General features: G+C 46.5%; 1 protein-coding gene across 9 annotated transcripts in view; it reads right to left on the reverse strand.

Annotated features, from left to right (window-relative positions):
- Window positions 1-23560, reverse strand: part of SYNE2 (spectrin repeat containing nuclear envelope protein 2) — a 1823309-nt gene that overhangs the window by 770594 nt on the left and 1029155 nt on the right. For all 9 annotated transcript variants that reach the window (XM_069207355.1, XM_069207357.1, XM_069207362.1 and 6 more), the window contains 2 exons: window positions 15231-15478; window positions 5807-5975 (listed from right to left, as the gene is read on the reverse strand). In XM_069207355.1, the coding sequence (XP_069063456.1) occupies window positions 5807-5975; window positions 15231-15478 (417 nt within the window). The remainder of the gene's footprint in view (window positions 1-5806; window positions 5976-15230; window positions 15479-23560) is intronic.

A 23560-nucleotide genomic window follows, 5' to 3' on the forward strand; every position in this document is an offset into this window, starting at 1 on the left:
AAGAAACCTTTCCTCTCCCGTGCTGACCTATTCCACCCCACTGGCCAACCCCGTACCTAAACGTGCACACCTCCTTGCCCTGCCCACGTCACAGCCCACCACTGTCAGCCCTTCACATTCCGTGCCCCTTTGGCAGAGAGGAAGAAGCCCCGTGCTGAGCCTATTCCATCTGGCTCCACCCGGTCCAAGCACATTACCCTACCTTCCAAGGCCAAACCCAAAGCCCCTCCACCGTCCGAACGAAAATTGAAGCCCTCCCGTCGTAAATCCCCACCTCCACCACCCCCTGCCCCTGTTCGCTGAGGTGCCTGGATGCCCCATTGTTGCCCCTATGAGGTGGAGTACCGTAGCAATTGTGGGAGTCAGGTTGGGGCCATTGTGGCCCATGGGAATTCCTGCACTATGGACTGGCCATTGGCCTTATATCCAATTTGTTTGCTTAGAGAGCAGAATTAAAAGTTAATGTGTGGCCTGTGTTTTTGGTGGCACACTCTGGATCCCTGGTCTCTCGTTTCATTGTTTGTGGGTGTGGGGCACATGTATGTACTTTGGACAGGTTGGATTTGCCTTGTGTTGGGTAAGTCCCTCTTGCTGTGGGGTGTATGGCTTGTGCTGCGGTGAAGGGTTGTGGGAGCGTTGCAGGGAGGGTGGAGTGGGTGGGTCTGTAACTGTGCCCTTTCTTGCCTTGTTTCGTAGGTTGCGGTACTTACTGTCGTCGTCTTCGTCTGCGGTCTCGGTCGTGGAGGTATATGGCAAGGAGAAAGGGCTGGCATGATCTGCAGCTCTCTATCCATGTCTGCTTCGGCATGTTGTGTTAGCCTCCGGTGAGTGTTTCCTTATATTTGGTTTGTTTCCGCCTGGCTTTGCGTGGCGGTGGTTCCCACCCCGGAACTGATGGCGGTCTAGTGGTTCATGATGGGCGGGTAGTGCCTTTCCGTCGGCCTGTGGGCGGGCTCTGCCATCATTGTCGGCACTCCTCTGCTGGCGGTGGGTGGTTTTCAGGATGCCTGTGTTTCTGTTGGTTCATTATTTGGCTGTCCAGACCACACCTCTGTTGACGGTTTTTACTGCCGCCGCCGGCAAGGCGGTGTTTACCACCGTGTTCACAATGAGGGCCAAAGTCACAAGTTCAGGCTGACATGATGGAATACAGGCTGACTACAGGGACCCACTTGGGACCGCTGAACACAGTACCCTACGTCCTGGTACACAGTCTGTGCAGCATTGCTTTGTGAGGCTTTGCGTCATGCAACATTGTTTGCATGAAGCTGTGCGGCGCGGCTTTGTGGGGCTGGGCATCACATCACTTTGTGTGGATCCTGGGGAGCTGTGAGGCTTGTCATCACTTTACGTCAATCTTGAGAAACTGCGCACAAGGCTTTGCAGGGCTTGGCATCGCTGTGCATTAGTTCCCATGGGATGGCAGCTGTGCAGGGAGGCTTTGCTTGGCTTTGTGCCACCCAGCATTGAGTCCAGTGAGGCTAGCAGCTGCATGGCGAGGCTTTGCAAAGCTTTGCGTTGTTTCACGGCATTTCTGATGAACACCACAAAAGGTAGACCACCTTAGGCCCGCATCCATAGCAGGGAAGACTCACAGCTTGTAGAGTCCAGGTGCAGATGGTTCAAGTCTTTAATGTTCCTGAGACTTTAGAACAGGAGGCAAGCTAGCAAGTCACTCGGGATCACTTGCAGTGGGAAGGCCTTCCAGTCGTGTCAGGGAGCAGCAGTCAGCAGGGCAAAAAGCAGAAAAGCAGTCTAGTTGAGTCCTTTGAGCAGCACCGCAGTCCTTCTGACCGAGTCCAGTTGTAGGACCAGAAGTGTTCGATATTAGGTCACACACCCAGCATACATATTCAAATGTGCCTTTGAAGTGAAGGAGCCCTCAAAGAGTGATTTTGAAGTGCACCATTTCCCCTTTCAATTCAGCCCTGTCTGCCAGGAGATCTGTAGGGGGGTTCCGTTGTGTGGGGTCAGGCCACTAGCCTTTGAAGTGTAAGTAAAGAGCCCTTCCACCCTTATGTCACTCCTTTCCGGACCAGTGGGAGGCAGGACTCACCATCACCTGCCCCACTGGGAATCCATCACGATGGACAGGTGGCTTTTGCAAATAGTCCAAAGGGGCTACTTCCTCCCTTTCGAGACTACCCCTGCGGCCACACCACCATCTTATGACCGGATGACAGAGGATAACTTGGCACTTCTCTGTGAGGAGGTTACAGCTCTCTTGGCCAAGGGAGCCATAGAGAGGGTCCCTGTGCCAGAAGTAAGTCATGGTTGTTATTCTCGCTACTTTCTGGTGCCCAAAAAGGACAACAGCCTTCACCCTATCCTAGACTTCCAGTTCATCAATCTCTTCTTCAGAAAGGAGAAGTTTAAAATGATCACTCTGGCTCAGGTCCTATCTGCCCTGGACCCTGGAGACCGGATGGTAGCGTTGGTCACAAGCACTTTTAGTTCACAGTGCTCCCCTTTGGCCTTACCAGTTCCCCTCGGGTGTTTACCAAAGTGATGTCGGTGGTCGCAGGTCATCTGTGCAGCCTAGAGATTTCAGTCTTTCCCTAACTCGATGACTGGCTGTAGAAGGCGATCTCACCCTAGGCAGTCGTCTCCCACCTTCAGACTAAGGCCAACCTGCTGCACTCGCTGGGGTTCACTATAAACACGCCAAAGTCACACCTGACTCCCTCGCAGATGCTCCCTTTCATCTGAGCTGTTCTAGACACAGTGCAGTTTTGGTCCTATCTTCTCGAAAAGCAAGTCGAAAATATTCAGGCTATGATACTGATGTTTCAGCCTCTATCCTGGATTTCTGTGAGAATGACTCTAAGGCTGTTGGGCCTCATGGCTTCCTGCATCCTATTGCTGACACATGCCAGATGGCATATGTGGGCTCTGCAGTGGGACCTGAAGTTACAGGGGGCGCAGCATCCAGGGAATCTCTCTGACAGGGTCCAGATCTCCGAGGGAACTGTGCAAGATCTGCAGTGGTGGCTTTCGAATAACGATTGGGTTAGAGGCAGATACCTCTCCCATCCCCAACCAGGTCTCACAGTAGTGACACATGTGTCACTCCTAGGATGGGGCGGCCACATGGGGGAGATAGAGATCAGAGGACTCTGGTCTCCGGCAGAGTCCAGGCTCCATATTAGTCTTCTGGAGCTAAGGGCAATCAGGCTTGCATTAAAGCATTCCTTCCCTCTTTACAAGGGAAAGTGGTGCAGGTGTTCACCACAACACCACTGCCATGTGGTACTGCAACAAGGAGGGCGGAGTGGGGTAGTGGACTCTTTGTCAAGATGCTCTGCGCCTCTGGACATGGCAGGAACGTCAGGGCATATCCCTGGTGGCTCAACATCTGGGGTGCTCGTTGAACGCAACAGCAGACAGACTCAGCCGTCGATGCATGCTCGATCATGAATGGTGTCTCCATCTGGAGGTGCACAAAGACTCTTTAAGCAGTGAGGAGAGCCTTAACTAGATCTGTTTGCCTCCACAGCGAATATGCAATGCCAGCTGTTTTGCACATTTGATTTTCCAAGGCTGCACTCGCTTAGCAACGCTTTTCGTCTCCAGTGGAATTCAGGCCTTCTTTACACCTTCCCGCCAATACCACTTCTGCCCAGAGTTCTGAAGAAGATCAAGGACGACCGGGCCCAAGTAATACTTGTGGCTCCAGACTGGGCAGGAAGTGTATGGTACCCTGAGCTTCAGAGCATGGCCTTCGATCCTCTGATCAGACTGCCCCTTCAGGAGGATCTTCTGTCACAGCAGCAGAGGTAAATTCTCCACCTAAACCTCTCCAGTTTCCACCTTCTTGTGTGGCGATTGAGCTGCAGCATCTGACAGCTTTTGACCTTCTGCCCGAAGTCTGCAATTTTATCTTGGCATCCAGGGGTCTCTCCACCAAAACGGTATATGCCTGTTGTTGAAACAAATTTGTGATATGGTGTACCAACATGTCTATTGATCCCCTTTCTGAACCTCCGTTTGAAGTTCTTCTGTCCAATCTCTATTGCCCAGTAGGGCTTTGATTTGGGCACCCTTAAAGGTTATCTGTCTGCCATGCCTGCCTTCTTCAGCTTGCCAGATCAACCCTCCTTGTTCAAATCTCCCATTGTTGGGAGGTTTCTTATGGGACTCACCCACATGTTTCCACCTAAGCCATTCATAATGCCCCAGTGGGATTTGAACTTGGTACTTACATAACTTGTGTGTCCTTCTGAGCCACTACACAATTGTCCGTTGCGTCTCCTCACATTGAAAACTGCTTTACTTATTGTCATCACCTCTGCCCAAGAGTGAGTGAGCTACAAGCTCTTTCTTTGAAGCCACAATTTCTATCTGTCAACCCTGACGAAGTAGTGGTTCATACCAGGGCCTCCCTAAAGTGGTCACACCCTTTCATGAAGGCCAATCCATCACTTTACCTACTTTTTAAGCACCCCAACATCCTTCTGATGAGGAGGAGAGACTCTATTGTCTGGATCCAAAAAGAGCGCTGCCGTTCTACCTCAATTGTACAAAAGATTTTTGGGTAGACGATCAACTCTTTGTAGGCTATAGGTGTGCGAAGAAAGGACGGGGGTGCAGAAGCGTACCATCTCTTGATGGCCTGTCCTCTGCATCAAGATGTGCTACTCTTTGGCAAAGAAGCAACCCCCAGAGGGTTTGTATGCATATTCCACCAAAGCAACTGCTGCATCCAGAGTGTTGGCAAGCGGAGTTCTGGTCCTGGACATCTGCCACGCTGCAAAGTGGGCGTCTATGCAAGCGTTTACAAAGCATTACTGCCTGGACAGTCAGGTCCGCAGAGATGGCTACTTTAGCCGTTTGGTCCTGCAGGACTTTTTAGTATGATCTTGGTTCACAGCTCACCACAGAGGATGGTATTGCTTCAGTAACTATTCTAAGTTAAGGAATCTTCAACTAGAACTCTATCAGATGAACAAGTTACTTACCTTCGGTAACAAATTATCTGGTAGAAACATATATTAGTTGCAGATTCCTTACCCACCTACCCACCCTTCCTGCTTTGTGAACTCATTTCTAGGGACAGTGACTCCCTTTTAAGGGCCCTACTTCTGGCGCACCAATCTCAGTGTTCTACATGGTTCCGCGCTAGTAGTGTGGAAAGTCGTGAAAAGAACTGATGTCAGCGCCCCGGGGTGGCGCCCATATAGGACCGTGACGTCATCACAGCGAACATGATGCCAACGACGCACGCGGAGTCGACTGACGTCACCTGACAGCATGCAAGGGTACTGCTCGAAGAAAAATCTTCTGATCCAGTATAACGCCTGGGGAACATTCTAAGGTAAGGAATCCGCAACTTGAAGTCAGATGGAGTGTTTTCCTCTTTCAACGTGTGCTGGAAAATGCAGAAAAGTGAAAAGAGGAAATAAAGAGGAGAAATATACATATTTCTCCTCGTAACGCCTCTCTGGGGGAGGCATAGCATTTTGGTACATTCCCAAGCTCAGAAGTCTTTGTAAACCAGTGAATGCATGGGAACACCCATGGAATGCCTTACCCACACAGAGTAACGCCTTGTGTAATTTGTATGTACTAAACCGTGAAACGTTCAGTTGGGGCTGCACCACAAAAGTAACACACCCCTGATGCAAAATCTTAGTAAATCTGCCCCTCAGTGTGAAGATTAACTTCATACATTCATCATCTTTTAATTAAAAATGCAGGATTTCAGACTGTTTCAGTCACAGAATCGTGGCAGAATGCACATTACATTTTACTTACTATAATAGGTCCAGGGGTAAAAAGCAGAACACGTTTTAATTATTTTCCATACCTCTAACTCTGCAGCTTTTTCAGGAGTGTTTCTTGGTTTCATGCCTTGAAAGGATGATGAAATGTCAAGTAAAGAGTTCCATATGGTGCCAATTTCTTTTGTAATCCTGTCTCTTTCTTTCACCTCCAGCTCGACAGCGTATTTATTCTTATTGGCTTTTTGGACGAGGCTAAGGAAGCATTGATTAAAAAAAAGATACACCAGAGCTTAAATGCATCATCACATATGAAGGGTAGTATTTATAAAATAGATCTTTAACAGAAAGGAGATTAGGCCGGCAAAGGTGAAGGTAGTCATATTATTCACAATACTACTAACAATACTAATACTAATAAAAGTGGCAGCAGTAGCAATATCAATCATAGTAGTAGTAGTAGTGGTAATAATAATAACAATAATATTCACAGTAGTAAAGTACAAGTTACTTACCTTCAGTAACAAAATATCTGCTAGAGACGTATTCTAATTGCAGATTCCTTACCTTAGAATTTTCCCACAGGCGTCAGACTGGATCCGGAAATTTTTCTCCAAGCAATACCTGTGCGCTTCGGCAGGTGGCGTCGGTCGACTCTGCGGGCATTGTTGGCGTCGTAGTTGCCATGACATCGGGAGTAGTACATAGACGCCGCTTCAGCATAGTGACAGCAGTTTCTCTGAACGACTTTCCACGCCAACGCGCAGAGCCGCTAAGAACATCGAGGCCCTGATTTATACTTTTTTTTCGCCGCATTACTGTCATTTATTGATGCGAAAGAGGCTCAAACTTACAAAATACAATTTAATTTTATAAGTTTGCGCCGCTTTTGCGTCAACAAATGATGGTAATGCGGCGCAAAGAAAGTAGAAATCAGGGTCTGAGATTGGTGCACCACAGCTAAGGACCTGAAGGGGGAATCCCTGTCCCTAGAAATCAGTTCATTCACGGGGAGGATGGGTGGGTTGGTAAGGAATCTGCAACTAGACTATGGGGGTCATTCTGACCCTGACGACTGCGGGAGCACCGCCAACAGGCTGGCAAGGCTCCCAAGGGCATTCTGACCGCGGCGGTATGGCCGCGGTCAAAAAAGGAAAACCGGCGGTCTCCCGCCGGTTTTCCGCTGCCCTGAGGAATCCTCCATGGCGGCGCAGCTTGCTGCGCCGCCATGGGGATTCCGACCCCCTCACCGCCATCCTGTTCCTGGCGGTTTTGACCGGTTTTTGAGGGGTGAGGGGTGTCGTGGGGCCCCTGGGGGCCCCTAAAAGATTTTCAGTGTCTGCCATGCAGACACTGAAAATCGCGACGGGTGCTACTGCACCAGTCGCACCCTTCCCACTCCGCCGGCTCCATTCGGAGCCGGCTTCCTCGTGGGAAGGGGTTTCCCGCTTGGCTGGCGGGCGGCCTTCTGGCAGTCGCCCGCCAGCCCAGCGGGAAACACAGAATAACCGCGGCGGTCTTCTGACCGCGTAGCGGTATTCTGTTGGGGGAACTTTGGCAGGCGGCCTCCGCCGCCCGCCAAAGTTAGAATCACCCCCTATGTCTCTACCAGATATTTTGTTACCTAAGGTAAGTAACTTCTTCATCTGATAGAGACTTCTAATTGCAGATTCATTACCTTAGAATAGATACCCAAGCAATGCCATCCTCGGAGGTGGGCTGCGAACCAAGATCATACTAGAAAGTCCTGCAGGACCGAACAACCAAAGTAGCCATCCCGACGGACCTGACTGTCCAAGCAGTAATGTTTAGCAAACGTGTGCAGGGATGCCCACGTAGCCGTCTGGAAGATATCCAGGACAGGAACTCCGTGTGCTAACACGGTGGAAACAGCAGTTGCTCTGGTCGAATAAGTGTGCAAGCCCTCAGGGGGTTGCTTCTTGGCCAAAGCATAGCACATCTTGATGTAAAGAAGTGCCCATCGGGAGATGGGATGTTTTTGCACCGCCTTCCCTTTCTTCGCACCCACATACCCGAAAAAGAGTTGATCGTCCACCCGGAAATCTTTAGTACAATTTAGATAGAACGCCAACGCTCTTTTTGGGTTCAGACGGTGGAGTCTTTCCTCCTCATGAGAAAGATGTGGGGGTGCGTAAAAAGTAGGCAAGATGATGGACTGGCCTAAATGAAAAGGCGTAACAACCTTGGGAAGGAAGCCTTAGAGTGCAACACCACTTTGTCACGGTGCACAGACAAGAATGCAGGCTTTGAAGAAAGAGCTTGAAGCTCACTCACTCTGCGAGCAGAAGTGATGCCAGCAAGAAAGACAGTTTTAAAAGTGAGGAGCCGTAAAGGGCAATTGGTAATCGGCTCAAAAAGAAGCACACATCAAGTAAGTAAGGACAAGATTGAGGTCCCACTGAGGCATGATAAATGGAGTGGGAGGAAATAAATGGCTGAAACCTTTAAGGAATCAATTGACAATAGGAGATTTAAAGAGTGAGGGCTGATCAGGTAGTCAAAGAAAGGCCGAAGTGGCTGATAAATACCGTTTAAGGGTGCCCAAAGCAGAGCCCTGCTGGGCCAAAGAAAGAATGAACAAAAGAAACTCAGATACAGGAGCAGAGAGGGGATCAACAGATTTGTTAGTACACCATGCCACAAATTTATGCCAACAACAGGCGTATACCGTTTTAGTGGAGGGATGCCTGGCTGCCAAGATAACATTGCAGACTTCGGGTGGAAGATCAAACGTCATCAACTGCTGCCGTTCAATCTCTACACATGAAGGTAGAGATTGGACAGGTTTGGGTGGAGAATCATCCCCTTTTGTTGCGATAGAATATCCGCCTGAAGAGGCAGTCTGAGTGGAGGATCGGTGTCCATGCTTAATAGCTCTGGATAACATACTCTCCGTGCCCAGTCCAGAGCCACCAAGATAACTTGGGCCCGGTCGTTCCTGATATTCTTGAGAACTCTGGGCAGAAGTGGTATAGGAAGGAAGGCGTAAAGAAGGCCGGAGTTACACTCGAGATGAAAAGCGTCTCTGAGCGAGTGCCGTCTTGGATACTCCAGCGTGCAAAACAGCTGACATCACGCGTTCTCTGCAGAGGCGAAAAGATCAAACCAAGGCTCTCCCCAATGCTGAAACAGACCTTGCGCCACCTCCGTATGGAGATACCATTCGTGATCGGCTGTGCATTGACGGCTGAGTTCATCTGCTCTGGCATCCAGAGAGCCTGCCAGATGTTGAACCACCAGGGTACTGTCCTGATGTTCCAGCCATGTCCAGAGGTGTAGTGCCTCCTGACAAAGGGTCCAGGACCCTACCCCGCCTTGTTTGTTGCAGTACCACATGTCGGTAGTGTTGTCCATGAATTCTTGCACTACTTTCCTTTTAAGAGAGGGACGAAATGCTTTCAACGCAAGCCTGATCGCCGGGAGCTCGAGAAGATTGATATGGAGCCCAGACTCCGCCGGAGACCAGAGGTCTCTGATCTCTGTCTCTCCCATGTGGCCGCCCCAACCCAGAAGTGTTGCATCTGTCACTATGGATAGATCTGGCTGGGGAAGTGAGAGGGATCTGCCATGGACCCAATGAGGATTCGAAAGATAACAGCCGGAGACATTTCCCTGATGCTGCACCCCCTGGAACTTCAAGTCCCACTGCAGAGCCCGCATATGCCATCTGGCATGTGTTACTAGCAGGATGCAGGAGGCCATGAGGCCCAGCAGCCTCAGTGTCAGTTTCACCGAAACCCAAGACAGAGGCTGAAAGATTGGAATCATAGCCGGAATATCTTGGACTCACTTTTTGAGAGGATAAGCCCGAAATTGCACTGTGTCCAGAACAGCTCCGATGAAAGGGAGCGTCTGCGAGGGAGTCAGGTGTGACTTTGGCACATTGATAGTGAACCCCAGTGTGTGCAGGAGGCTCGCCGTAGTCTGAAGGTGGGAGACGGCTTTCTGGGGCGAGTCCACCTTCAACAGGAAGCCTGAGACCCCTAACCTGCACAGATGAGCTGCAACCACTGCCATCACTTTCGTGAATGCACGGGGCGCTGGTAAGGCCGAAGGGGAGCATGGCAAACTGATAGTGCTCATGACCTACCACAAATCGCAGGCAATGTCTGTGGGCAGGCAGGATGGGAATGTGGAAATAAGCATCCTGCAAATCCAACGCTACCATACAGTCTCCTGGGTCTAAGGCAGACAGGACCTGAGCCATGGTGAGCATTTTGACTTTCTCCTTCTTGAGGAAGTAATTGACGTCCTGAAGGTCTAGGATAGGACGTAAGCCCTTGTCCTTTTTTGCACCAGAAAGTAGCAGGAATAACAACCACAAGCTACTTCTGGCAAAGGGAACTTCTCTATGGCTCCCTTAGCCAAGAATGCTGTGACTTCCCGGCAGAGATGTGCCAAATGATCCTCCGGAAGTTGGCTGACTGATGGAGGCATGGCAGGTAGGGCAGATTCGAAGGGGAGGGAATAGCCCTTTTGAAGTATCTGCAAAACCCACCTGTCCATAGTGATGGATTCCCAGTGGGGCAGGTGATGGCAAATCCCGCCGCCAACTGGATCGGAGTGACTAGGACGGTTTGAAGGCTGCAGCAGGGGCGGACTGGGCAGACCTCTGGTTTCCTGTCCTACGTCCGTGTTGGATTCCACGTCCCCAGCTACACAGCGGCTGAACAGCATAGGTGGCACAGTGGCTGGGTTGGGAACGCGACAGGGAGCCCCTTCGGTGGTCACAAAAGGGGCAAAAGGTGGGCTGTTAGGGGCGAGGGGCAGCGGAAAGTCCAAGGACAGAGCCATAGCCCTGGAGACCTTGATCCTCTCCAAGGCTGAGTCCGCCTTGTCTCCAAAGAGACAGGAGCCATTAAAGGGCATGTCCAGAAGAGACTGTTGGACATCCCTCTAAAAACCAGATGTACGCAACCAGGCGTGGTGTCTCAAGGCCACTGTTGTAGCAACCAATCTGCCCAGAGGGTCGGTCGTGTCCAGCCCACATCGGATCGTGAACTTCGTCGCATCTCCCCCATTGGTGACATATGGGAGAGATATCCCATAGATAGCACGGGCCTCCTCCGGTATCTGCGGCAGAACTTGCGCAACCATATCCCACAGAGAGTGAGTATAGCGGCCCAAAAGACATGCGGTGTTCACGGACCGCAGCGCGAGACTGGAGGAAGAAAACATCTTCCCATATTGTTCCAGCCTTTTTGATTCCCTATCCGGGGGTGCGGAAGGGAATGCGTCTGATGAATAGGAAGCCTGGATGACAAGACTCTCAGGTGTGGGGGTGTTGGGACAGGAATTTAAGGTAATTCGGGGCGGGCCGATGGTGGCGTGCAAGAGTCCTGTTCACAGGAGCCCCTGTGTTGGGTCTGGGCCAAGTACCCAAGAGGACATCGGTGGGGGCCTCATTGAATGGCAGAAGGGGCTAAGATGTGGAAGCCCCTGGCTGAAGAACCTCCGTCACAAGATTTGACCTGACCTGTACAGTAGGCAGCTCAAGGCCAAGGGCCTCAGCCACCCTACTGACCACCAAAGAATAAGTCGCTCCCTCCGCCGTGGCCATGGTAGGAGGAGACAGCATGCCAGTGTCTGGAGAAGTGTTCAGGCCACTGGCCTCGCCCAACTCCTGTTCCCAGTCCAAAGTAGGGTCATTGTGATATTCATACGGGTCCAGGGACCCCTCCAATCCTTCCCCAAATAAGTACCCATGAGGAAAAGTGAGTAGGCCCCATCGAAGCCAGAGACGGCGTTAACCAACGCTATTCCGACTCCGAGTCGTCGGGAATGAGGATCGGGTTGACGTCGACGGTGGGCACCACCGACGTCGGAAGAGTCAACAATCAAACCGGCACCAGGGAACGTCTCAGTGGTACGACCGGTGTCGGTGCAGATCCGCGAGCAGACCTCGGTGGCCAGAGCAGGACCCACTGGCGCGGAGCCTGAAGGCTCCCCAATCGAACCCCTTGGGCCCGAAGGCGCCGTAGCAGGGTCGGTCTGCCCAAAAATGAGGCACTTTGCCTCATAAACATCCTTTAATTGGTCAGGGGTTGCTCCAGTTCCCAGAAATTTGGAGAAGTGTGGAGCAGACCCAGAAGCAGGCTCCAAGGACAGAGGCCTTGAGCGCCGCCCCGGAGCGACGGGGTGAAGTTGAAGGGTGACGAGACCGCTTCGACTTCTTCTTCTTCTTACCTGTACCCGAAAACTTGGAGGAAGAAGAACAGTGGTGGCTCCGCAGGCAGTCTCGAGACCTTCCCCTCGAGCGAGACCAGGACCTATGCGAGTCGAGCACCAGGCCTCCATAAGCTTGAGGGACTGCTCCCTCAAGGCCTTCAGGTACATGGCCTGGCACTCAAAGCATGATTTTGGATTATGGTCGTGGGCCAAGCACCACAAACAGACCTGATGCAAATTCGTCACAGACATCATGCGGCAACATTCCTTACGGGGCTTGAAACCGGTCTTCGGGGACATCTCGACACACCCAAAAAACTCAACAAAATGGTCGAACTCAGTCAAAAAGAGACCAGGGTAGCTCTCGCCGGATCAGCGTGTGGCGTGGAAAGAAAAGAACAGACGTCACTGCGCTGAAGCGGCATCTGTGTACTACTCCGACTTTATCACGCCAACTACGACACCAATGGCGCTCCGTGAGTCGACTGGCGCCACCTACCAACATGCAAGGGAATAGCTCGAAGAAAAATCTCCGGATCCAGTCTGACGCCTGGGGGACAATTCTAAGGTAAGGAATCTGCAACTAGAAGTCTCTATCAGATATATCATTCATGGTAAAAGAAGTATAATAACTTATTTTCTATAGTTTATATAGTTATTTTATCCAGTGGAGCATATAATAATAATAACAACAACAATAATAGTAATAACAGTAAAATAGAACATAGTTATAGAAGCAATAATAACTTACTATAGTGTTCCATATAATAATAATTGTAATAATATTAATAATAATAATAATAGCAGTAATAAAATATCATTCTTAGTTGTAGCAGTCATATTAACTTGTTCTATTTAGTGCTCCATACAATAATACTAATAATACTACCACTAATAATAACAACAACAACAAAAGCAGTCTCAGTAACAATAATAATAAGAAAAGTGTGTTTTCATTAGGTGCTCCATACAACAAGTTTGTTTTTTCCTAGGCATTGTAACTTGTAGGTATTCTTGTAGCCAATTTAACAGTAGTCAGTTCAACAGCCTCAGAAGGGTGAAGGGCTGAGTAGGCCTAGTCTGAATTCACACTTGTGACCTGCATATCACTCACTACATAAGGTCAGAGTGGGACAAAACAAATTGGGCCAGGCACCAAAATAAAAGTGCCCCCAATAGAAACAGCTAAAAAATGGCCCACACTTGCACATCAGATCAGTTTTGAGCATGTAAGGACACGCTATATGGGTATTTTGCAAGGCATCGGAGACTACAAGCATTAGTATCTACAAGTAATGCTTGTGGTAATACCATGGAAATCAACAGTAAAAACTGGCCCACCTGACTATATGGCTGGATCCAAACTGGAATGGCACGGTGAGCAAAAAAACTGATGGATTAAACCCAGATTTGTGACTAGGGATGAATGTTTGATTTGTTTCGCATTCCATCCATCACCTCCTTTCTGCTTTTGTCAGCCTAAGTGTGAAGGGTATGCCCAGACGTGGGTGCTGTGCTTACTATGCCAACAGATTCAAACTAGCTTGGCTGATGAGGGGTGATACCATGAAAATGGTCCCAGGATACTTGTTTCTGGTCCAGGGAGGACCTGGTCTCGCAAGTCAGACTGTACTGTTCCCATGGGGAGCAGAGGTCAAGACTGATTTGCATATTGCTGGGTCCAAATTGGAATGGCATGGCAAGCAAAAAAACTGATGGATCAAACTCAGATCTGTTTATGGGGTGAATGTTTGATTTATTCTGGATTCGTCCATCAGTTGTTCTTTTTACATTGATTGTCCTATAGGCCACTCAGATCCTGGAATCATCTGGGCAAATGTGGAAGAAGGGCAAATTTCTAACCACGTCTAGAAGCAATACAGGAAATGCAAACAAACGGCCCAAAGGAAACTAGAATAGTAAACCCCTGAGAACACAGGAGGAGATAAACCTAAAGCATGGTTTACTTACCTTCAATCATTCTTCTTCCCCTATAACTCATGCCCAACACTCCAGTAGGTCCATGTAAATAAATAAATTAATAATGAATAGGATAGGAAAGAAAAACACCCATTGCTGATGAGTGACAGACGAAACAAATGGCTAGATTGGAGGTTGGGGGCTGTTGCAATCACCTGGGGAGATATAATACATTTGAATACAAACCAATAGTATACCACTCAGCTAGACACATTCTGCATCTTTGACTTGAAGACTACAACCATTGGTTGGAAAATAGACAATATTAATGGTGTTTGGGGAACGCAGTGATGACTATGCACAGTTGAGAATGAATTCACAATGCATTTTCTCTTCTCTAATGACTTTACATGCTTGAAAGGAAAAACATGAACTATGGATTTTGGACATCTATTCTGTTCTTTTTTATTTTAAGGACAGAAGATCCTCTAGGACTGTGGTCACTCGGGAATTATTGCACAAAAAAACACAAGTACAATGCAACCAAATTAAGTTAGCAAGTCCAATAGAGGAGTTAGGTGAGATAGTGAAGTGAATAAATGATACATATTAAATGAGGATTTACATAAGGTGCGGTGTTAAGTCTTATTCCGCTTTAATGCTATAGTAATTTATACATTTTAATCGTAATTGTTTCTTTGTGGCTTTTTTTAACATCCCTGATGAAACATAATGGTTATATATATATATATATATATATATATATATATATATATATATATATATATATATATATATATATATATATATATATATATTTATATATATATGTATATATGTGTATATATATACATATATATATATAAGCTTATGAAGGTAGCAGGTAACAAATCTGTGGGGTTTTATTGCGTATTAACAATATAGCTCCCTAATACAGCCAATCAATGTTCCATCAACGATAAGCAAGTTGACTCACAAGTCAATAATACAACTCAATAGATGTAGTCACTTTACTTTTGTTTTCCTTTTACCACTAAAAGCATTATTATGCTGCACTGCATGACAGATGCAATCCTTACTCATCAACAGCTAATGTATTTTTGTTAACTGCCACCTCGCTCTCGTTACCACTCTCTTGTGTGAGATACCTAAGTACCAAATGTGGAATCATTCAATGATATGTTTTAATACCAGAACAAAATGAGAGGAACCTACTGGACAACTCTGTATGCTACCCAGTTATCATTGATCACTTTATTGCAGTCTACCTCTATGGCATCTTCTTGTACAGATAAAGGGAAATCCAAAACATTTATGTTGCACAGCTAACATTGCTAAGACCCACAGAAGACCCAATTGTGGACTAGGCAAATTTTTAGGAGAATGTTATGGATAACTTACCTGTCACACTTGTCTTGCAGCGAGAGTATTTCCTGAACTATAGAGGCTGTTTCCATTTCATCTGGAGGAAGTATGGTCTTCACACGATGAAGTAGTAAACTCAACAGACACCGCTGCCTGTTTACGTTTTTCTCATAGCGGATGATGCATCGCAGTGACTCCAACAACTCCTCTTCGGCTGCGTTCTTCTTGGCTCTTTCCGGCAGCTCATCTTGGAATTGGTCTAGGAGGATGGTTTCCCTTTCGATCTAGGAAAAAGAACATAAACAATAAACATTAAGGCGATTTCCTGCTTGAAGTAGGCGGTGCCATTGAGGGACAGTGGCGTGCTGTGCACCATATGCCAGGAGGCAAGGCGAACAAAATCTGGTGGAAACCTGGCTAGAACTACTCTGTAGGTGGAGCGGAAGAATCCTGCCCTTCTGAGTGGAATTCTATAAAAGTTGCTGTGTTTGTGCAAAAAAAAAAAAATGCGTAAACTATAAAAAAACATTAAAAAACGTACCCGTGCTCAAAAAATTCCCGCTGGGCAGGTCTCTATGCTTTTATAAGTGCAAATTCCAAATATGGCATTGCAAAAAAAAAAAACAGATGAATGTATCGGGAAATCAAACGTACGATGCGCAGTTACGAAACATTCATACATCTACTGTGTCTCGGAATCTGATGGCCTAACGGTATTTGGCAGTCAGTGTTTACATCATAACCATGGTAACACTGGCACTCAGGTGGCTACAAAACGAGGAGCCAAATGGCCAAAAAACATAAAACGATTAAGTTAAAGAGATCCAGGGAACCTCCCCACAACGCTTCTGATGGGCATTGAATGGTTCGCAATACAAAATCCCAGAAACATCCACTAATTTCACTTTTTTCAGAGCAAACTTTGGGGGTCATTCTGACCCTGGCGGTAATTACCGCCATGGCGGAGGTCGGCGGTAGCACCGCCAACAGGCTGGCGGTGCACCGCTGGGCATTCTGACCGCGGTGGTTCAGCCGCGGCCAGAAACGGAAAGTCGGCGGTGTACTGCCGACTTCCCGCTGCCCTTGAGAATCCTCCATGGCGGCGGAGCGTGCTCCGCCGCCATGGGGATTCTGACACCCCCTACCGCTATCCTGTTCCTGGCGGGTCTCCCGCCAGGAACAGGATGGCGGTAGGGGGTGCCGCGGGGCCCCTGGGTGCCCCTGCAGTGCCCATGCCAATGGCATGGGCACTGCAGGGGCCCCCGTAAGAGGGCCCCATGAAGAATTTCAGTGTCTGCTTTGCAGACACTGAAATTCGCGACGGGTGCAACTGCACCCGTCGCACCTTCCCACTCCGCCGGCTCCATTCTGAGCCGGCGTCCTCGTGGGAAGGGTGTTTCCCACTGGGCTGGCGGGCGGACTTTCGGCGGTCGCCCGCCAGCCCAGTGGGAAAGCCAGAATGACTGTCGCGGTCTTTCGGCGGGAACCGCTTGGCGGGCGGCGACCGCCGTCCGCCGCGGTCAGAATCACCCCCTTTGTCTCTTTTTACCCGTTACAGTGAAAGTTAAAACTTGACAGTTGACATCTTTCATCCTTCTTGCTATCCTCAGACACATTTCAACTGGAAGTGAGGCACGTATTTCTTATGTGGAAAGCACTGGTCAACGCACATAAAGAGGTGTACTGGAAGTGTGTCAGAGACAGAGAGTGGCTGCCAAATGCTAACTTTCACACAATGAATCGGCTTAATTATGCACAGCGTGGGAGGCAAATACTAAATAGTCTTTCTTCAGGTGCAAAACACCAAGATAAAAAAGTAAATCAGAATGAGGTACAGTTGCTGATAAAATTCCTAAGGTCCCTTTGTGATTCCATCCTCAGCAGGAAAAATCAACAGGACCTGGCAATTTTAACCCTGGTCACTAAGTGGAGTGCCACTTTTATTCCATGTATCTCATACTTGGTTGATGTCTCTGCTGCAAATCTAGAGTTTACTCTAAACTATGATCGTGTGGTTGAGCCGTCAGTGTCCAAGTTCAACACGAAACCAGAAAACATAAGGGTATTGTATCATGGCTCCAATTTAGACATTAATTCAGGAGTTCATTTCGGAATGTAAGAAAAATAACTTTCATCTGAGGCTTAAGCCCCTCAAATAAACAAAATATCAGAAAAAAATGCTATTCTATTATTGAACACAGATGAAAACACTTTATTACTTTATATTGGGATTAGGTTTCAGTTCCTGAATAAGATGATTGGCAGTATCCAAAAAATTAAAAGAAAAACTGCAGCTCAAAGAAGTACGTCTAAACAAGAGCAGACAATACGTCTTAGAGACTTTAGGGCATATTTACAAGCTTTTGGAGCAGGGCAGTGTCGAAAGCCTAACACTGCTCTGCCCTGCGTCAAAAGAAAAGGGCAGGAATGCGCTGTATCTACAAGATAGGGCGCATTCCTGTCCTTTTCCTTGCACTGGCGCACAATTGGATGCCGTGCACCAATGCAGGCACTCTTGCACCAAGGTGCAAGGGTGTCTGCGTTGCGGGGATGATTGTTTTTGAGCAGGAAGGGACACCTTTCTATGAGTGGCGTTTTTCTCTTTCTATGAGTGCTGCAAAGGAAAAACGAGGAGAAATAAAGGTGTTTCTCCTAGCTGAACTTCCCTTATGCCTTCCCAGGGGAGGGATAGGCTTTTGGCGCATTCCCAGGTTTATAAATCCTTGTAAATGTGTCAAAATCCATGGGTGTTGCGTGGGAACACCAACCGGAACACTCATGGAACGCTTCCCTGAGGCAGAGTGAGTCATCTCAGCCACTTGCGGTGCGTTGACTCGGTCCATATTTACAAGGCCATGAAAGGCCATGCAGGGTGGCTTTTCATGCCCTTGTAAATATGGCCCTGCACTGTGTGCTGCCAGACCGTCACTAAAAGTGACGTTCCGACAGTGCAAAGGACATTGTAATTATGGCTCTTTCTTTCCAGAGCTGGATCACATACTTCTGGTCAACCATTAGCATGGAATTTGATGGAAATGGAATAAATGGAACTGTCCCCTGAATGATGCACATTCATGTCCCCTGCATGCCTTAACTCCATACTTGTGACTGTGTTTTTTTTTTATTTTGGTCATGCGACGCACCTATCTTGCGTGCACATTGACCAAAGCTCGGTCTGATGACAATCTTAGGTTTTTGACCTACTCCTGAAAAGGTAGGGGCACACCAAGCACATCCTTATAGTGACAAAGGCCTACTGGTCCTGTAACGTTTTTCATGCATGGAGGGCAAAAGCGGCAGCATACAGTGCTAGGGAATTATAATGATAGGCTTCTTCCCTGTGAGATATGAATGCACGCCTACTGGCCCAGTCATCTAAAGTTCCGCTGCTTGTGATGAACCCAGAATCTTAACCGAGACATCTCATGTGTTATGCAAGTGCATTGAGCATGTACACAAGAGGCAGTAGCAGAAGAGTGCCAAGCAGTGCGTTGCAAGCCTACACATTCCATTTTGAAAGCCCACAGCCTGGACAAGCATTCAAGATGGGGTAGAGGTTGGTTTTCTTCATATATCTAATGTGTATTGCTGGCTGGCATCTCCTAGATGGGAGGGAGAGCACCAGACACTATGATGAAAAAAGAGGGGCCAGGCTTTCCTTAGAAGTGCCAGGACCCTTCCTGATAAGTCGGGCTGGATACTCTGGCTGCAGCAGCCATTTGGTGGGTGGTAAGGGGTACAGGGTGAGGCCTGCAGTATCTCTTGACAGGGAAGGAGCACTGATTCTTGTCTCTGTTCCCGATCTCTGTAAAGGGGGGCATAAATCACCTATTTGTACTTTTGTGGTGGGTACTCTACCTCGAAAATCTCCTTTTGGGCAGAGCATCTTTGCAGATAGAAATAAGGCCTGGAAAGAGGCCTAGCCAGGAAACAAGGAAGGGAAACCGCCCCAAACTGGAGGTACACCAACCACTTTACCTAATTGATCCTCTGACTGCTACGATGGGATGGTGGTAACCCAGTACCAGCAGGGATGACCCATTGGAGCCAGATGAGTCTAATCTGTGGAGGCCATAAGAGCACCAGGTCCCACATCCAGGAACGGAATATTGGTATAAATAAAAGGATGTGTAGTGACATTCTATGTTTTTGTGAAATAAAAGTACTTGTCTTTTTCTACAAAGAGAAGGAATAAGCTGGACAATTAGCTTTCAGGGGTTGCATTTTTTCTTGAGCCTGAGTACCCCCAACACTAACCTTCCTGAGAAGCCTGTGACTGCTCGCCTATGCTACAATTTAGAGTCAAGCGCTGTACTTGGTCCAATATGTAGAACCATATTAGGTCCTGCTCAAGGACAGCAGAACAAAAGGCCTGGTCTCACAAACGGGGTCTGAAAGTGTTCCACTCAAAGTAGTAAATTATAAATGTTCATTGCGGTTCCGGTGCAGATCTTACTAGCTATTAATGTGAATCAACTGTAACACTGCTACCAAACATGCCCAGTCAAATATCACTTTTTGCTTAACCATTCTCCCACACCTGAAGCATCTGGTTGCCCTGCTTAGTAATTTAATCAGTGCCGACATGATTCAAAAAGAAAACCGACTGCAAAGAACACATCTCTGACCTCAACTGTAAGGCCGAACATTTATCGACTAGAACATGGATCTCAAGTAGGTCAGAATCAGAACATGTTGACTGCTTACACAAAGGAGAAAGGCTAAAGTGTTAAAATGTTAACTTGTTTGGAAGGGGACTCCGACAAAACCATCTAATATGAATAATTCGGTGTACCTCCTACACTAAACAGTGTTCAGAAACAAAACGACAATTCATGGTGTGATTGGGCACATTTTGAAATATGTCATGAAAAGAAAACGTAAATATTTGGGAATGGCCCCAGCATAAAATAATCTTAAACCCTAATGTTTTTTTACCTGACATTTGAGAAAGACTCCAACATACGAATAATTGCTTCATATCTTGGATGCAGTAGGAAGGGAACATTCTAATAATTCCTTACAGTTCACTGTGAACTTTGGAAATTTAATTTGCTCTCTCAAGATCCTCCAACAATAAAATAAGGTAGCGGGTACCTTGTCCTGGCACAATGTAGATCCAAGAGATTGCTGTGTAGTGGGTGATGATGCAAGGATTATTTCCCTCATAGGAATAGTGTGCTTTTGCTGTTCCCTCTTCTAGCAGTCATGTCACATCTGCTGCTTATTGGACCAATCTTCTACTCCTTGTTAGTGGTGCTCTCAATATTTTAACATAGAACCAGTGCTTACCCATAATAATATGTAGGTGTCTAACGTTTACAATGCTTAACAAAAGCTTTTAATATGGTATTAGAACTATGTTCAATTTCCTGCACTAAGAAAGTCCCACCATCACAGACACCTGAAGTCATAGATATCTAAGTATAGCCCCATCATGTGGAGAATCAGGAGTATCCTAGCAAACTATAGGATGATGTCAAGCCTCTAATATCCAGATACAAATTTGAAAAGAGAAATAACAAGGCAACTTCATCACTATGTGGAAAACTACAAATTATTCCACAACCACCCATCCTATGAATTCAAAATAGCAATTATTTGTTTGAGATATGAAGACACGCAAGAAATATACACATTCTGAAGTTGATAAATAGTACTCTTCTAGCTGGGCTTGGGCTTGCACACTTGAGATGCTTCTTTATCCAATTTAAACATAGTTCAATAACAGATTTTATAGCAGTACAATGCAATTCTAAAATATATACATTTGCTAGCATACCATATTTTCAACTAATAAGGATACCATGGTCTACTAATGATTGGCAGAGATTACGGAAAGAATACCATTGCAAACAATATCACCCTTGCCACGTATGTCTAAGGACGTGGCTGCGCTGAACCCTTAGAAGGCAGTTCCAGGCTTGGAAATTAGTCACTTATCATCAAATTCAAATCTAATGTATTATGTGATATATCATATATCATTTACCTGAACTGTTTTTAAAGTCAGCTGTCTGATTCAAGGAATTACAACACATCCCTTCATCACCATTACTTCTATAAAAACAGTGGTATGTTAGCAGTATAAGGACAATCTTGTACGAAAAACAGCAGATAAGCAATTTGTCCCTGCCACGTACCACTTTATCTAATTTTTCTGTATGTAGCGTGGGCCATTCCAAGCACCTACCAAATATCTTGTGGTATTTACCACCTAACATGCATGTAAGACCAACAATTGCATTTACTTTTGAATGTCCGTTGTTATTTTCTAAATACCACTTTTCAATTCGCGACACCAGTACAGTCTAATTTCTAATAGACATTATTGAAAGTTGTCATTCAGGAGCCTTGACCAATGTAAACATGGGAAGGGTGAATATACTACAGGCATACATTGACTAGGAAACTATGATATCATAATACAGAATTTGTGTAGACATATCCAGTAAACTGTTGTGTGAAAAGTATTTAGAAATGATGCATTCCTGCACTTGGTATAAATTTCCTATGTCATGTACTAGTGTCCTTCCCCTCATTTTTGGTGCTTAATAAAAGCCCACCATCACAACCAGTGCATCACCAATTTGGTAGAAGCTTAAGATGACATTCATCCTTGCTCTGAGACATAAGCACTAACCAGCGCTTCTCCAATTCGATAAAAGCTCAAAGTGACATTTATTACAAAATTCTTAGCTATGATTTAGGTCAACGGTCCTCTAGCAGCCAAAAGCACACACCATCATGAACAAATGGTCCCAGTGATCAACCCATTTTCACTATGCTCTTAATGGTACACAACTCTCAAAGCAAATGAGGATGTCAGTAATAAGCTGATGCACAGACCAGAAATGAAACTGGGTGGTCTAGTCATCCCATGCCTCTCAGTTTTTCTGCCAAGACCAAATTGTTTCAAAGTCTCAGCTACAAAATACGGAGGAGTTTTGGTAGCCGAAAATGAAAGCTTTGGAATCTAGCAAAAACCCGTAAATAAAAGAAATTAAAGTTGAATCTTGGGTACAGCGGAAGAACTTGAGCATTACATTAATTATACTTGGGGGATACCCTTGCCTCAAAAAAGAACAAAACCACTGCTAGATTTATTGACTTAGCATTGATTCTGACAAAATGAGGATTGACAATGCATTGGAATTCTACACGAGGCCCTCGAATGATAAAATGGCAAGGAGAACTGGTTAAATGGGCTGGTCTTGAGATTGCTGTGTTATTTCAAGAGCTGAAAAGAGGGAGGAGAACAAATAAAAGGGCTAGAGCATGGGAACACCTTGTGCATTGCCTGTTCGCCTGAATGCTGGCACGGACATGCTGAATAGCTCCATCATTTCTCAGGAGGATCTGGAGGGTGATAGTAACTGCCCTTGGGTGGGAGTTGGAACTGCTATGGTGAACTCTAAAGATGTTGGCCACTGTGGCGCACTACATATGACAGCTTGGCAAGGGGTAACTAAAGGTGGCGGAGTTAGTTGTTGTTATTTGCCAGTTAGAGGCTGTAGTGGACTAATAATATGTTTGAACATGTTTTGCACTCAGACTGTACTTGATACGTACTTGCTTGCTTGTCATTTGTAACCGATTTATTATATGTACTTGCTTGTCATTTTTAACCTATTTATTGTATGTATTTGCTTGCTTGTCATTTTTAATCTACTTACTATGTACTGTCATAGTGCTTTACTTATGTACTCTTGTAATGTGTTATTCATTTTTTGTAATGTATCCTGGCAGCTATTGATTTATGTTTTTAATTGAAAACAACATTTTGTGTAAACTACTTTTAAAGTTGAATACAAATACAGTAAATTACACTTTAACCTTGAGTCTATGGAATTGGTCCACCTCAACAGGGCTGGTCCAGTCTTCCCACGCCCTGTATTTTCAAATGCAGCAAACCTAAACCACATTTTAGTGGCTGGTTATTTCAGCTGGTAAAAAATACAAGACTTTGGTTGCAACAGCAGTGATGCCTTGACTCTGCCCCTGCAAGGCTTTTACTCTGGAAAGACAGGGGCATTCAGTGCTCCCCCTCACAAAAATTAATCTTCTCTTTTCCTCCCCTATCTCCAGTATCCTCCTTCCTACTCCCCTGTCCCACACAGAAACCCCAGCGCACACCCTATCACCTTCTCAGAGAAGGTTGTATATGTGTGTGCTAAACCCCTCTGAAAAGGGAATACCATGCAGAACATAGGAGGGTACGTTGCTGCCTGCATAGTTATTCCATATTCCTAATTTTTAATTTTGTTTTAATGTTATTATTGATTTTTCTAATATGATCAGAAAAACAGTAGCAGCTTAACAATACAATAGCAGCACTAATTGTGCAACTTACCCCTGCCCAAAAG

Source organism: Pleurodeles waltl, chromosome 9, assembly GCF_031143425.1.
Source record: "Pleurodeles waltl isolate 20211129_DDA chromosome 9, aPleWal1.hap1.20221129, whole genome shotgun sequence".
NCBI lineage: Eukaryota > Metazoa > Chordata > Amphibia > Caudata > Salamandridae > Pleurodeles > Pleurodeles waltl.